The 16,457-nt window shown below is 54.4% G+C and overlaps 1 protein-coding gene across 4 annotated transcripts in view; it reads left to right on the top strand.

The window, feature by feature from the left end:
* The window catches only part of LOC144945656 (thiamine transporter 1-like), a 20,787-nt gene extending 4,330 nt beyond the window's left edge, over positions 1–16,457 (top strand). For 3 of the 4 annotated variants that reach the window (XM_078874219.1, XM_078874217.1, XM_078874220.1), the window contains exons 2-7: positions 29–129; positions 5,353–5,503; positions 6,101–6,941; positions 10,002–10,194; positions 11,413–11,554; positions 13,273–16,457. In XM_078874219.1, coding sequence (XP_078730345.1) covers positions 122–129; positions 5,353–5,503; positions 6,101–6,941; positions 10,002–10,194; positions 11,413–11,554; positions 13,273–13,575 — 1,638 coding nt within the window. In that variant the 5' untranslated portion in view covers positions 29–121 and the 3' untranslated portion in view covers positions 13,576–16,457. The remainder of the gene's footprint in view (positions 1–28; positions 130–5,352; positions 5,504–6,100; positions 6,942–10,001; positions 10,195–11,412; positions 11,555–13,272) is intronic. The other variant, XM_078874221.1, reaches the window with a different exon arrangement.

The following is a 16,457-nucleotide window of genomic DNA, read 5'->3' as shown; positions in this document are numbered from 1 at the left end:
ATCACGCACGTCTCCCTCCCTCTCCCAGGGCACACTCGGCGAGACGCAGACACACACACACGTGTCGACGTGGTGGAGCGGCAACTGCGACAGTAGAAGAAGAGAGACGGCTGTGGGGGACATGGCGAGGTGAGTGGTGGTGGTTTATTTGGTGGTGGTGGTGGGTGGTCAAAGGTCTGTGTGGTTGGTGAGGAAGGTGGCTCTGCCCACGCTACGTTATAAACATTATTCAGGGAGTTGGCCAAAATATGGCAATGTACAGGTCCGGTCCTGGCTGCGTTGCCGTGCCTCCGTTAGAAATCTGTGCAACCGCCGTCGCCCTCCTGCTGCTGCTCTATGTAAGAGCGGAAGCCCGTGGATGGCTTCACTATTCTGGCAAATCGCCCGATGATGCTGGTTGATGTAATTACCAGCAAAACGTCACGGTACTCAAATTGTAAATGTTGTGGATTTACTCTCCGACACACCGGTGGGCTGAAGTAGTCACTAATTGGCGTTTTGTTAACGTGACAAATGCCTTGCTAAATGTATCTGTCGGGTGGTGGAGGGTTTTGACACAACATTTATACTTAGGCGATCTAACCCGAAAACCTTTATCATAAATTACAGCGTCCTGTGATGCAAATCACACGGATGATGCTGTACGAAATGAGACCGGCCGAAATATTAGCATCCCCTGGAGAGGCCTCCGTTCTGTTGTAAAGCGTTGATAGCGATAAGTCCCCGGAACCCCGTGGTAGAGAGCCACCACTCCCTTGTGCTGCTGGCGCCCCCCACGCCCGGCACGCGAGAGGTGGCGACGAGCCATCCTTGTACGCGTAGCGAGCGACTTGCGGGACACAGCGCGTAGAGGGCTTCTTATTTATTTCTCACACTTCAGGCACAATCACTGGGCGACATTTCTATATATACACGGCTACGCATAGCTGACCCATCTACGCAGCCCCATCGTCGGCGTCTAACTCTATAGCTGGCTGACTAATATAGCAACGACGACGATGGGAGCCGCGCAGAGGATCGGCCATGCGGCCGGACGATGAAGAGATGACGGCGAAGACAGTGACGGCAGCCAGGACCCGGACCCCACGACAGCCCCGAACCTTGGGTCACGTCCCCCCTATATACTCTCCGGCGTGGCCAGGCCCCGCCTCCGGCCACGCCTCCTTCTAGAACCTTCGAGCAGGTTCCCCAAGCTTCCCGGCTGACCCTGCTCTTGACCTTTAACCCGGTTACGCCCCTAATGTAGTTGGTTATTATATAACGCGCCCATACTCGTGATTATCCCTCCTACTCTTTGGGTTTTTCGGTAAAGTCACGTAGATAGAAAAAAAAATCACGACATTTCGATCGCAACACAAGCAATCGTCTTCAGGTGAAAAATACAGCAGGCGAACTGCTGAGGCAGGAGAAATATAGCGGGAGAGCTGCTGCAGCAAGAGGTTCTAAAGGTTTGAGATGGGTACAAGCCAAGGGTAAGTGGGCAGGGCTAGAGATGGAATTTACAAGTAATATAGCTCGGCCATTGTATTGCTAGAGATTAGAGGTTAGCATGTCAATGTGTTAATGTAACCACACCACTACGGTGAGATTAGAGATTAGCATGTCAATGTAACCACACGACTACGGTGCTGAAGAAGCCACTGTATTGCTAGAGATTAGCATGTCAATGTGTTAATGTAACCACACCACTACGGTGAGATTAGAGATTAGCATGTCAATGTAACCACACGACTACGGTGCTGAAGAAGCCACTGTATTGCTAGAGATTAGCATGTCAATGTGTTAATGTAACCACACGCCTACGTTGAGATTACAGATTAGAATGTCAATGTGAAATGGCTCCCGCAGCAGCGGCTGTGTTAATGAGACACATTCAGTCTTGTAAACAACGAGAGCCACCGCCACATCGAGGAAAAGGGAAGCAGCGGCTATGTTAGCGAGACATTTAGCCTGTTAATGTAAAGACATTTAACAAGGTAATGCAGAAATACATGTAACTGCTAACATCGGCAGGTAGGATGTAAGCATCACAGCAAGTTATGACTTTACCTGGTTAATAACATCCTTCCAATGATTGCTCAGTTTGTACCCATCTTCTCGGGTGAAATTGTGTCTGTGTTTGTATATCTGGATGGCTTCATGAACACATCTTTGTTTATAGCCAGTGGGTTTGCATAGTACCTTCGTCTTGGAGAAATATATTTCATGTGTGCCCACAGCGTTAAAACAATGATCAGCCACGGCAGAGGTATTAGTTCTACCGTGTTTCAGATCTGCCTTGTGTTCACGAACACGGTCTGAGACATGTCGCTTGGTTTCCCCAATGTAACTGCTGCCGCAGGCACAACTTAGTTTGTAGACACCGGGGTATTGCATGTCAGGGATCACATCCTTCACAGATGGGATCAGATCACGAATTTTATGTACTGTGTTGAATTGAACCTGGATCTTGTGTTTGCTCATGTTTTGGAAATGTTTTTGGTGACCACTGCTATATATGGTAAGGTGATGGTTTTGATTGGGTCCTCAGGTGGTTCTCTCTCAACGGTTGGGTGTGACAGCTTTACGGATTGTGCAATCCGAATATCCATCCACCTTGAGGGCTTGGTGTACGTGCTCCAGTTCACTGGCTAGGTGGTGACGGTCGGAAATGCAACGAGCCCTGTGGTGTAGAGTTTTGATGAGGGAATTTTTCTGGGCTGGATGGTGGTGGGAGTCAGGTTTTTTGATTGGCGTCCGTGTGGGTGGCTTTCCTGTAGACAGAGTGTCCCAATGAGCCATCGGGTCTCTTTTCCACCTCCATGGTGAGTGTGATGGCTGGGTGTATGACATTGGTTCAGAGCTGGCAGGCCATGGCACCCTGCTACTACAAATGTACTGTACGCTGAACTTCTTTCGCTCCGCACGTAGCCGACCGTGCTACTCGGGAGGTGCGAGCGCCAGTGTGCCAAGTGGCGAGCGTGTGCACGCACACGTGGTTGTGCGGGCTACAGCAGGCGTACGCCATTTGTGCTTCGGGGCTCGATGTGTCTATTGCCGTGTCCGTTGTGTACCTGTGATTCGTGGGGAGCGGTGGTGCAGCGGTTAGCGTTACGCTGCGATACGAACCCGGCGTCCCGAGTTCGATTCCCGCTCACGGCCAACACCGGTGACGATGATCTGAACCGGTCGTGGCAAACAACTGAGGTCCACTTTCATGGCAGGCAACTGCAGAGCACAGACTTAAGTGTTTCTAACCCAACGTGAAAACTAACAATAAGATCTTCTTGGTTCTTTCGGTAAAGTCACGTAGAAGGGAAATAATAAAAGAATAAAAATAAAACAATGAAATACAATTCTCACGACGTTTCGGCCTAAACGCAAGCAGCCGTCCTCAGGTGAAGACAGATCTGTCGGAACCACCTGAGGACCCATTTTTTTATTTTTTTTATTTCCCTTCTACGTGACTTTACCGAAAGAACCAAGAAGATGAATCCCTGCAGTCGCAAAAGCTTTAAATCGAAATGTAACAATAAGATGCGTAAGAATTACAGTGAAGAGACGGTGTATATACGGTTAAAATGTAAGAGTTGACAAACATTTACTTCAAATCTTTGTCCTCGTAGCACCCAAGACACCGTTCCAGAGCCGGGATGAGGCTATTTTAAAACGTCGTGAGCACCACCGACCCAACGCCGTGGGGAGATTTTTGTTCGCGATTGTCAAAGCGGTGCTTGAAACGCCATCGAGGACGGAAGGTTAAAACTGTCCACTCGGCGTAATGGCAACTTGCTTGTGACGTGGCTGTTGCACCGCAGCGTGTGGTGGTGGGTGCAGCTTCTGGCGGTATTCGTGTGGCGGGCGTCGTGACATTTGTGTGGGTCAAATGTGTTTATTTTTCTGGCTCGATGGCGATGCGCGTGGCCTCGTAGATTTATTTTTGACAATGGATGGAATTTATCGGCCTTGGCATCATTTATCCGACGATCATCTCTCTTCAGAAGAGACTCTTCCAGATTCTTCTTGGCTGTTCAAAGTCAAAGCACAATCGAGAGATATGCCAAAAAATCCCGAGATAGGAGAGATGAAATGTTGACTGCCCAGTTCGTGTAATTATCTGCAACAGCAGATGCGTCATCTGTCATGGAACAGGTTGTGTGCGTCGAGGAAAGCGGTCATTAATCACCCGCTCGGAGCTCCCCTCTAGCCACAATCCATCACCGAGAATGATTCCAGTTGAGGCAACCTGCTGACCATGCGCCCTCCCTTTCGAGACGTGACCCAAGGGTGTGCACCTCTGTACCGTGCGGCGGGTGGCTGCCAGACACCAGTTCTCCCGGGGTACGAGAGGAGACGCCGACCGCGGCTAGAGCAGAGCACGACCGCGCCAAGGGCTGACCGGCAAAACCTCGACCAGGTATCCAACCGTGGCAGAGCCCCTTGGGAATGCAGTTAGGTTATTGAGAATATTTTGGTGCAAAACAGTTCCACGCGATAAGCCACTTCGTTGAGCTATCATTTGTGACCGCCAGGTCGCTTCTGAAAAATGAGCTCATCGCTCAGAGGGCTTTACCTGGTAAGATTAAAAAAAGTACTTTAGTTTTATTTGTAGTTGTTTTCAAGTGATTTGTTTACCTTTCCTATGCCTTCCACTGCTGTCATGTTGTTTGTATTGTGTGCTGTTGTAACGTTCTGACTACGTGCCCCTACTCATGGCTGTCAACCCACACGGTTTACCGCCCGTATCCCCGTACAGGGACATGGAGTTGTCAGGTCTATACGGCGTACAGCCGTTTCATTCTGGGCAATTTTTTTTTGTCTATTTGTTTGTGATGGGACTTGTAGGATGAACGTTGAGATTTATAATGGCACGGGGTGACAAATAAGGTTGGAATTTGTCTGTAATAAGGTAGGGCACTGATAAGGGTTTGACTGGTATGCCACCCCCTCGTTCTCTATGCCGGCTGTCAGAGGTGCTGCTCACTAACAGCCCTTGCCCCCACAGTCTATTAAAGGCTATATGGGGGATGTTTGTCTTTATATAGAGAGCGGTGGCGCAGTGGTTAGCGCACGGCGCTACAAACCCGGCAACCCGAGTTCGATCCCCACTCACGGCCAACATCGGTGTCGAATATAATATGAACCGGTTCTGGGCCTCCCCTAGGTCGACTCAGCCTCAACCGAGTACCCGGTGTGACGTATAAACATCGCCACTGGGGCGACAAAGGCGGCCGGGCGTGGTTGCTGGCCACCCACCCGCCGGTGCACCGTGCTCGCCCGTCACAGGCGCCGCTCGCCAACAGCACTCGCCCTGACCACTTGTTGAGGCTACGCGGCGGGCGGTGGGTGGGGATCTTTGTGTTTGTGGAGCAGGAGCGAGTCGCTGGGCGCCATGGCCAGCTGTAAGTGGTGGTGCCCGGCGCTGATCGTCTGCATCTACGGCTTCGTGTCTCAGCTGAGGCCGGCCGAGTCTTTCCTCATGCCCTTCCTGCTCAGCCCCGACAAGAACCTGACGCGTGAGCAGGTGAGACGTCCACAATAAAAAAAAGATCGTAATAATAGTGACTCCACTCGCACTGTAGATAGAATGCAAACAATGAGAAGAAGACAGTAATGATGATTACTCTACGCTCACAGTGTAGGTAAAGTCCAATCACATACTAGCACAAGCCGTGAGAGTCATCGTGCGGGTAGAAGCGAGGTTCTGCGGAGAGAGCTCCAGCCGGGAACGTTCCTTCAGCTCGATTCAAACCACGAGCTCATTCCATATCGGTGCCATTCTCACGGCACAGAGCCGCCATCACCAGGCCAGGGAAGGGGCGCTGCTGCCTCTCGCGGCCGTAGCGAGCGGGAGCTTCCTAGTCTGTGGCGATGGTTGCTGGGTTTTTCCACCTTTCGCGAATGACGCCACGGGGTCTCTTTCGCGTCCACCGTGAAGCGGACCGGAGCTTGCTGTTCACGGTCAACGCACCGGACGCACCGGCGGCGCTACCCAGGGCAGCTCCAGCGGCGAATGCGCCACCGAACGGGGCGGTCCCGCGCCGCCGCCGGCGGCGACGCGAGCCTTGACGCGGCTCGTTTGTTGTCGTTGTTGTCGTTGCCGCCCCCGGCGGGCGCCCAGATCACCAACGAGGTGATGCCGGTGCTCGTCTACTCCTACATGGCCGTGCTGGTGCCCGTCTTCCTGCTGTCCGACCTGCTGCGCTACAAGCCCATGCTGGTGCTGCAGAGCGCCAGCTTGGTGGCCGTGTGGCTGCTCCTGCTGTTCACGCGGGGCATCCTCGGCATCCAGTTCGTGGAGTTCTTCTACGGCGTGAGCATGGCGGCGCGCGTGGCGTTCTCGCCGATCCTCTTCGCGCTCGTGGAGACGGGCCACGTGCAGCGCGTGACGAGCGTGTCGCGTGCGGCCACCCTCCTCGGCCTCTTCGGCAGCTCCGCGCTGGGGCAGCTGTGCGTGACGGTGTGGGGCGTCTCCTACGCGACGCTCAACCGCGTCTCCCTGGGCTTCGTCTCCGTCTCCTTCCTCTTCTCGCTCTTCTTGCCGTGGCCCCGACGCAGCCTCTTCTTCCACCGGCCCCCGCCGGGCGACGTCGTCGCCGCTGGCGACGGGCGGTGCCCCGAGTGGGGGCCGCTCGCGAACGGCGACGCGGACGCCGCCCGAGGGGGCGGCTTCGGCGTCGCGGCGCCCGCCGCCGCCGCCGCCGCCGTGAGCGCCGAGGGCCGCGGGAGGCCGGGGCGCGGACGGGCGGCCGCCGCCACGTACCTCGAGTGGCTGCGCAGGGCGGGCCGCGCCGTCGCCTCGTCGCCCAGCCTGTGCTCGTGGTGCGCCTGGTGGGTGTTCGGCATGGCCGGGTACTACATGGTCATCTACTACGTGCAGCTGCTGTGGGACGAGGTGGAGCCGTCGCGCGACAACCCCCGCGTCTACAACGGCGCCACGGAGGCCACGTCCACCCTGCTGAGTGAGGTCGCACCACCCCCCCTCACCCCCCACTCCCCCACCCCACCAGCCCCCCCGCCGTGAGATTCGTAAGTGCCATGCTGGAGCAAGCGCAGCGCCGCTGGGATATTGGGACGAAGCGTTTGGCCTGAATTCCTTCAGGGTAGTGGTTCTTCACCTTGATTGCAGCCTTGCAGCCCTTTGGTTCTCAATTGTAATTTTTTTTATTTATGTTAATAAATACGGAGGATTTGATTAAACAAAGTAAGTTGTAACTTCACGTGCCCTGTGGGTTAATTTGTGTTTTCGATTATTTACCTTCGAACAAAAATCTGGCCACGTCTCGCTACCCCCAGCAAGGGCATCTCGCACCCCCAGTGTGAAGAACCACGGCTCTCGAGGCTCTGCTGCAGGCGACAGAGACCCCTCGTGTTTATATGTTTGGGTGGCCGGCTGGGATTCGTTTTTTAAAAACTGGACTTGTTTTCGCTGGTGAAGCTTTAGGTTGACGTACCTTCAAGTTATTGATCTGGTCCAGCCAACTGCAGGAAATTGAGGCAATTGATGTAGACTGGGGTCAAGAGGTCACGAGCCATGAACCCCACCTGTCCTGTCACGTGGATACTGGGAGTCGAACGAATCAATATCTAATGCTCACACAATATACGCACAGGATCTTGTGTGTTTGAGTCAAATGTTTCCACGTAGCCGGCCGTTAAGTGAATTGGTCGTCAAGCGAGGATAGGGAATGCACGTCAAAGGCCTATACACTACACACTACACTACTATACACTACACTACTATACACTACACTACTATACACTACACTACTATACACTACACTACTATACACTACTACACACTACACTACTATACACTACACTACTATACACTACACTACTATACACTACACTACTATACACTACACTACTATACACTACACTACTATACACTACACTACTATACACTACACTACTATACACTACTACACACTACACTACTATACACTACACTACTATACACTACACTACTATACACTACACTACTATACACTACATACTACACTACTATACACTACACATTGGATTAACCGGGGTGGTCGTTAAGAGGGTTCTACTGTATATGCAAATGGTATGCTCATGTTACATCAATTCAGGCAAACGGAGAAAGCGAAACTCTCCAGCGAGAGGGATACACAAGCAGCAATACAGACAAGATGCTAAAAACAAGATTCAGGATCAACGTTCGAATCAAAGAGCAGGACCCTGAATCACAATGATGAATCGAATTGCCAGTGGGGTTGAGTTTTTTGTAACCTCCATCGAGCGATAATTAACCATCGGCGTCATTAGCGGAGGGTCAAAGTAACAACGGCTAAGCCCACGTCCCCCTCCACGTGTCCCGTGTCATCAGAGTTCGTTCCTCACGCCTCGAGCCGAGGCACGTGCCGGGCAGGGTCCCTGCCGACGCCTGGGAGCCGATCTCGGTGCGTGGCCCTGCTCTGACCGCTCCGTGCCCCTTGCCCTGCCCGTCGTCAACCTTCCAGCCCACCGCGGGATGAGCCGCGTGGCTCTCCACCCGCACCCCGCCCCGGGGCGCTCCGTGCGCCGAACTTCCCCCGCTGTGGAGCCACCGCGGGGGGGGCGTTTGTCGGTCAGCACCGTGCGCCGTCTCGTGCGGGGAAGCTGAACGTGGCGGTGCCGGGCAGTCCGGTCTCGGCAAAGATCGATCCCTGCCGCCCGACAGGCAGATGCCGATGTCCGTGACTGGCCCTGGGTTTAGCTGCGATGTTCACAGGCGGACACATCCCGACGATACTTACGGGACGCGATCGCTGGCTCGGCCAAACGACGTTCGGTTTCGGTTTCAGGTTTATTTCGAAGTTCCCTGTGAGCCAAGGAGCTCTTAAATCGGCGTTTCATCGACAAAAAACAACACCGCCGCTTCTCTGAGAAACGCATGAAAGTCACGGTGAAATAAACGATAATAGATAAGGGAAATTACAAAAATAAAAAATCATAATCGCAATATCAAGATTATCTTTTTTTTAAAAGAAAATGTAAGTGAAATATATAATTAACCATCAATTACCATGCTGTATCTCTGAAAAAGATACAAATTTAAATCTGCCAAAGTAATTATAATGCAGATACAGCCTCAACGACGATAGCATTACAGTGGAGGGGAGGGGCGGGAGAGGTGGGAAGCGTGTGTCTGTTTGTGTGTCTGCGTGTGTGTCTATTTGAGGTGGTATCTGCGTGTGTGTGTGTGTATATAAGACGGTGTCTGCGTGTGTGTATGAGGTGGTGTGTGTCTGTGTGTGTGTGTGTATAAGGCGGTGTCTGCGTGTGTGTGTATGAGGTGGTGTGTGTATGTGTGTGTGTGTATATAAGGTGGTGTCTGCGTGCGTGACTGCGTGTGTGTCTGTGTGTGTGTATAAGGCGGTGTCTGCGTGTGTGTGTATAAGGCGGTGTCTGCGTGTGTGTCTGTGTGTGTATATAAGGCGGTGTCTGTGTGTCTGTGTGTGTGTGTATAAGGCGGTGTCTGCGTGTGTGTCTGTGTGTGTATATAAGGCGGTGTCTGTGTGTCTGTGTGTATGTGTATAAGGCGGTGTCTGCGTGTGTGTGTATGAGATGCTATCTGCGTTTGTGTCTGTGTGTGTATAAGGCGGTGTCTGTGTGTGTGTGTATAAGGCGGTGTCTGCGTGTGTGTCTGTGTGTGTATATAAGGCGGTGTCTGTGTGTCTGTGTGTGTGTGTATAAGGTGGTGTCTGCGTGTGTGTGTATAAGGCGGTGTCTCCGTGTGTGTCTGTGTGTGTATATAAGGCGGTGTCTGTGTGTCTGTGTGTGTGTGTATAAGGCGGTGTCTGCGTGTGTGTGTATGAGATGCTATCTGCGTGTGTGTCTGTGTGTGTATATAAGGCGGTGTCTGTGTGTCTGTGTGTGTGTGTATAAGGCGGTGTCTGCGTGTGTGTGTATAAGGTGGTGTCTGCGTGTGTGTCTGTGTGTGTATATAAGGCGGTGTCTGTGTGTCTGTGTGTGTGTGTGTATAAGGTGGTGTCTGCGTGTGTGCGTGTGACAAGGTGCGCTGGCGTCGCTGGCCGTGGGCTTCCTGCGCGTGCGCTGGGCCGTGTGGGGGGAGCTGCTGCTCGGGGTGGTGGTGGCGCTGGAGGCGGCGCTGCTCTACGCCATGAACGTCACGCGCAGCATCTGGCTGTGCTACGCCGCCTACGTGCTCTTCCGCACGGTGCACCAGCTCCTGCTCACCGTCGCCACGTACGGGAAGCGCCGCGAACGCCGCCCCCCCCCGCCCAGACGTCACTGTCGGCGCTGCGATCCGCCGGTCGTGGAGGAGGCGAGCAGGAGGGTTAGCGGATCGCAAACCGATTCGTGAATCTCCCTGCCTGCCCGTCCGTGGGTGCCAAAGTCGCCGGCTTCGTGGCCAGGGTGCGATGGCGGTGGGGTGCTCCCGATTTCCTCCCACCTGTACGGCACAAACACTCGCCAAACATCCCAATATATATAGGGCCACGGAGCTTGGGCAAAGTTGACGACGATTCCGGCTGCCTTCCTGCTTGCCTGGGGTTGCCCGCTCCTCCGCGTGAAAACTGGGCACGTTACAAATGATACGCTCAGCACGCGAATTCGATTGTGCACGCGACACGTTCAGATGTAGCAGCCTGGACTGCGGCCGACATCAACGAGACACGTCCCGGGTTCAACCTTCCAGTGGTCGACCGAGTCGGGAGCGGCCCACGCGGCCGATGCAGCCACCCGATGCCACAGATGGCGCGGCCTGCGAGCAGCGCGGCCACCGACCCCAAAGGGTCGGCACACATCGTCAACGGCCGCAGCTGTGTCCGCTCCTTTGAAGGAGGAACGGACGAGATCCACCCTGCGTCCCAACAGACAACTCAGTGGACAACAACGTCTCGAATGACATCGTCAACCTGCTGCTAAGAAGAAGGGTGCCTAGACAGCCAAGACGCTGCTCGGGTCTTCTTCTTTCTGTACGAATTAATAGCGGACGATTAAAGATGCGGTTTTAGATGTCGTTATCCACCCAGCTGTCTGGTTCAGAAGCAGAGTGGATCTCGTCCCTTCCTCCTTTAAAGGAGTGAAGACAGCGTCGGCAGAGTGTTTGCAATGCGGTCGATGGTTTGGCATTCTCGGCCACGCCACTCGCAAGCCGCCAAATCTTTGATGGCGCCATTTTTTTGTGGCATCGGCCGCAAGGCCCCTCCCCCCCCCCCCCCCCCGGTTGATGGTCGACCGATGGCGGCGTGGAAGGTTGCGACCGGGGAGGGGGGGGGGGTTCGACCGGTAGGGTCGCCGTACGAGAGACGTTGACTTTCTTTTTGACGTTCCGCCGCGGTCCGGGCTCTGGCCTCCGTCTGTGGCGTTCGTGGCGTGGGAGCGACGCCGCCGCCGCCATGGTCCGCCAAGGGGGTGGCGTGATCCGAGACGAACGGGCGTCGCGTGCCGCCTCCGCAGGTTCCAGATCGGCAAGGAGCTGACGCGCGAGTGCAGCGCGCTGGTGTTCGGGGTGAGCACGTTCCTCGCCACCGTGCTGCAGACCGTCGTGACGCTCGTCGTGTGCGACAAGCTCGGCCTCTCGCTGTCCGTGCACGCCCAGGTGAGGTGGCTGGTCCACCACCTCACTCGCCCCGCGTCCACCACCTCACTCGCCCCGCGTCCACCACCTCACTCGCCCCGCGTCGACCACCTCACTCGCCCCGCGTCCACCACCTCACTCGCCCCACGTCCACCACCTCACTCGCCCCGCGTCCACCACCTCACTCACCCCGCGTCCACCACCTCACTCGCCCCGCGTCCACCACCTCACTCGCCCCGCGTCGACCACCTCACTCGCCCCGCGTCCACCACAATAACCGTGAGTCCACCACACTCGCTGTCAACCCACCACTCCACATTAATCCACCACTCCACATTAACCCACCACTCCACATTAACCCACCACTCCACATGAATCCACCACTCCACATTAACCCACCACTCCACATTAACCCACCACTCCACATGAATCCACCACTCCACATTAACCCACCACTCCACATTAACCCACCACTCCACATTAACCCACCACTCCACATTAACCCACCACTCCACATGAATCCACCACTCCACATTAACCCACCACTCCACATTAACCCACCACTCCACATTAACCCACCACTCCACATTAACCCACCACTCCACATTATTCCACCACTCTACATTAACCCACCACTCCACATTAACCCACCACTCCACATTAACCCACCACTCCACATTAACCCACCACTCCACATTATTCCACCACTCCACATTAACCCACCACTCCACATTAACCCACCACTCCACATTAACCCACCACTCCACATTAACCCACCACTCCACATTAACCCACCACTCCACATTATTCCACCACTCCACATTAACCCACCACTCCACATTAACCCACCACTCCACATTAACCCACCACTCCACATTAACCCACCACTCCACATTAACCCACCACTCCACATTATTCCACCACTCCACATTAACCCACCACTCCACATTAACCCACCACTCCACATTAACCCACCACTCCACATTAACCCACCACTCCACATTAACCCACCACTCCACATTAATCCACCACTCCACATTAACCCACCACTCCACATTAACCCACCACTCCACATTATTCCACCACTCCACATTAACCCACCACTCCACATTAATCCACCACTCCACATTAACCCACCACTCCACATTAACCCACCACTCCACATTAACCCACCACTCCACATTATTCCACCACTCCACATTATTCCACCACTCCACATTAACCCACCACTCCACATTAACCCACCACTCCACATTATTCCACCACTCCACATTAACCCACCACTCAACATTAACCCACCACTCCACATTAACCCACCACTCCACATTAACCCACCACTCCACATTAACCCACCACTCCACATTAACCCACCACTCCACATTAACCCACCACTCCACATTATTCCACCACTCCACATTATTCCACCACTCCACATTAACCCACCACTCCACATTAACCCACCACTCCACATGAATCCACTTCCACAGCCGGATCTACAGTGCTCAGTGCTCTGCCCCAGTTGCTGCGCTGCACCACCCCCTTGACTCTCCGCTCCTCATTCTCTCAGTTCGCACCCCTTCACTTTGTGGCTGTTGTTGTCCCCCCTCTCACTGCCCTCCCTCCTGTTCCCGTCTCTCCTCTCCCCTCCCTCTCCCCCCACCCCCTACCGCCACGGTCTCTCCGTTGCCCGTGCCCGTCACGCGCCGCGTGTCTGCACGCCGCGTCCCTGACGAGGGCAGTTCTACGTCTACTGCGGCTACTTCGTCACGCTGGCTGTGGCGTTCCTGTGCCGCGCCGCGTTCACCTTCGTCAGGCGACGGCGCTCGGGCAACAAGGGAGCGGAGCCCGTCACCTCCGACCTCGTCGCCTCCGACCTCGTCACCTCCGACCTCGTCACCCCCGGCCCCGTCACCCCCGACCCCATTGCCCCCAAACCCATCGCATCCGATCCCATCGCCCCCGAACCCGTGACCTCCGACCCCATCGCCCCCCGACCACTTCACCCCATACCCCCCACCACCACTGACCCCACCACCTCCTAACTCATCGCCCCCGAACCCGTGACCCCTGACCCCACCACCTCCTAACCCATCGCCCCCGACCCCATCGCTCCCGACACAGTGAACCGTGTCGCAGTCCCACCGTGTGCGACGCGCTACCCAGCGGGAGTGTGGGGGGGGGGGGTGTGAGTGTGAGGACCTTCGCTGGTTGTTCGGGGTTCAGATCGAGCTCGAGTCCTTGCTGGGAGCACTTTTACTTCCACACCTGCGGCAGCGGCAGCGGCAGCAGCTGCTGCGACTGCTCCACCACTTGGGCGGCGGCGAGTCCACCTTAGCGGCCTTTGCAAGGAACCTTACATTGTACACGTGTACACAAATGCGTGTGTGTGTATATATATTTATGTAAACCAACACATACATAAATAGCATATATGAATGTAAAAACTCTAAATGTTTGAGAAGCCATCACGGCCCGCCACTCGTCCCGTCGTGGTGGACAGGAGGTTGCAGGTTTGAGCCACACGGTTAGAATCTTCTAAAAATCTGGCGACAAATCCCAAAAGTTTTGGCTTTTGTCCGCGTTGAAAGTCGACGCCAACCGCAGGGGGAGCGTCGCGCTAACGACCGAATTGACGAGTTGGAGGGACGCGGATTTCATTTTTAATTTTCCGAGCTGCCGTGTAAATCATGCTGCCCACTTAAGATGCCGCTCACTTTGACCGTCGCAGCAGCGGCAGCAGCAAGTCACGAATGGAACCTCGACTGGAGTAGCGTGACGACGCGTTGAAGGGAAGCTAATGGTTAGAAAAGCCCTCCCAGAGAGGACGGTACGAATGAGATTTGTTGTTATCGAGTCGTGGCTGTGAGACTTGAGTGTGCATCTAATCACGTGGTGCGTGGTGAATCATTGCTGACGTAGTAACACCGACACAGCAGCCTTCAGCAGTTGCAGTCTTTATTTCTTCCAGCACGAGACACCCACGGGGTCTTCGAGGATTCCCTTCACCCCAAGCGTCTCGGGCTCTCGCGTCCCCCCCCACCACCTTTATATCCCTCAAGCCCCCTTTCTCGAAGGTTCCTTGACCCACTTTCTCTCCAGCCAATCACCTTCCCGCTTTCTTTCAACGACCTCCCTGTCAATCATCTTCCGTCACTCGCTCCTTTCCATTTTAGTATTTGTGTAAGTAGTGTATAGTATTGTAGTGTACAGCAGTGCGGTGTACAGTAGTGTAGTGTATAGTGCAGTGTTTATCAAACCTGTCAACCCCTTATCAGCGCCCTACCTTGTTACAGGCAAATTCAGACTTTATTGGTCACCACGTGCCCCTTATAAATCTCAACATTCTAAAAAGTCCCATCACGAGGGAGAATCACAGATTATGTTACGGCTCTACGCCGTATGCGCCTGAAAACTCCGTTTCCCTGTTCAAGAATACGGGGTTAACCGTACGGGTTGACAGCGATGCGTTTCTCCTCCAATCCCAGGCCAGTCGGGTACCAACTGGAGGGGCGCGTTCTTTTACTTTGCCGATTATCCGTTCCACGCGGTGCTGCACCGTGCCAGGCGAGCATCGTCCGTAGCAATACAATGTCCACGCTCGCGTTTACCGGTGGACTTTTAATTGAGTCGCGCATGAGACGATTATAGACGATTATACGATTGCACAGTTTTTACATTTTGAATTTTTTTTTTTAACGAACTCGGCACTGTAGCTCAGAACGCAGCACTGCGCTGCACGACACAGCACTACGCCACGCGCCTCTGTGGTCGTCCTCGAGGCGAGAGAGCAAACACCACAACGCGTCACTCGGTTTTGGTGATGGGGGCTCGTAATGGGCAATTCTGATCACCGACGTTCAGAGTCCAAGGCTGAAATCTTGGGCTCCCGTCCCCCCCCCGAGATTAAAACGAGGCTCTCGCGATCAGCGATTTCTCTGGCCTCGCTCCAGGCGCCGATGACTCCGAGCGAAAAGAACAATCAAACTACTTGTTGTGCTCCTCATTTCTGCGGCCTCTGACGGCGCACGGTGTCACCGCGCGGTGCCTCCTCATGCCGCGGGGATTTCTGCTTCGCCGTGAGCTTCGCGGACGTATTCCTCGTTCATGGCTCTTGACGCAGCCGGCGTGCGCTCCTCTTAATCCCTTGGGCCGTGGCGAGGGGAGAGACGTGAGCGGCAGATGCTCCCCGCTTCCGTGGAGGCTGCGGAGTCCACGAGGTTTCTCTCTCTCCGAGCCTCTGCTGCCCAACTCTGGCCGCCTTCCGTCCCCGGTGGGGCATTGCCGGTTGGGGTCGCGGTGCTTATTTTGACAATGAGACTCGAGCCAACTTGGAAAAAAATGCCCGTCAATAAATACCCCCAAGATACAATAAACCCACACAGGGTGATGGCATTCTGTCGACAACAGTGCGAACGACATATCCTTTGGTGTGTAGAAAATCAGTCAAATCAAGAGAAGAGAAATCAAACCAAAGTACGTTTTCATTAATCCGATTGCAAATACAGCAAGACGCAACCCACGCTCTACGTCGGTGACGCGTTCCTACAATGCGTGACGACTATCGAAGCGATGTACTATGGTGGTGGTGGTGCTGGAGGTGAAGGCCGAGAGGCGATGTGAGCGAGCGACGTGAGCGAGCGAGCGAGTGGTTGTGTGTGTTGTGTGTGGCGTGAGAGTGACGACTTGGTCGCGACACGACGTTCAACGGGGTGGGGAGCGACGTGCATCGTGGCTTGGCTGTGCGCACAAATATCAATGTCTTAGCAATGCAAGGAGTTTTCTTTTGTTTTAAACTTGTGAAAGCTCCCGCCGAGTTGTATTTAAATAAAATACAACTCACGTGTAAGTAGCCAGTGTGGATGGCACGGAGTCGCTCACGGCTGAATGCAGTGGACGTCTGTAATAAAGGACTCCGCCGACACAC

Source organism: Lampetra fluviatilis, chromosome 38, assembly GCF_964198595.1.
Source record: "Lampetra fluviatilis chromosome 38, kcLamFluv1.1, whole genome shotgun sequence".
NCBI lineage: Eukaryota > Metazoa > Chordata > Hyperoartia > Petromyzontiformes > Petromyzontidae > Lampetra > Lampetra fluviatilis.
The sequence above is the reverse complement of the archived record's forward strand: the minus strand, read 5'-3'. Positions and strand labels throughout refer to the sequence as shown.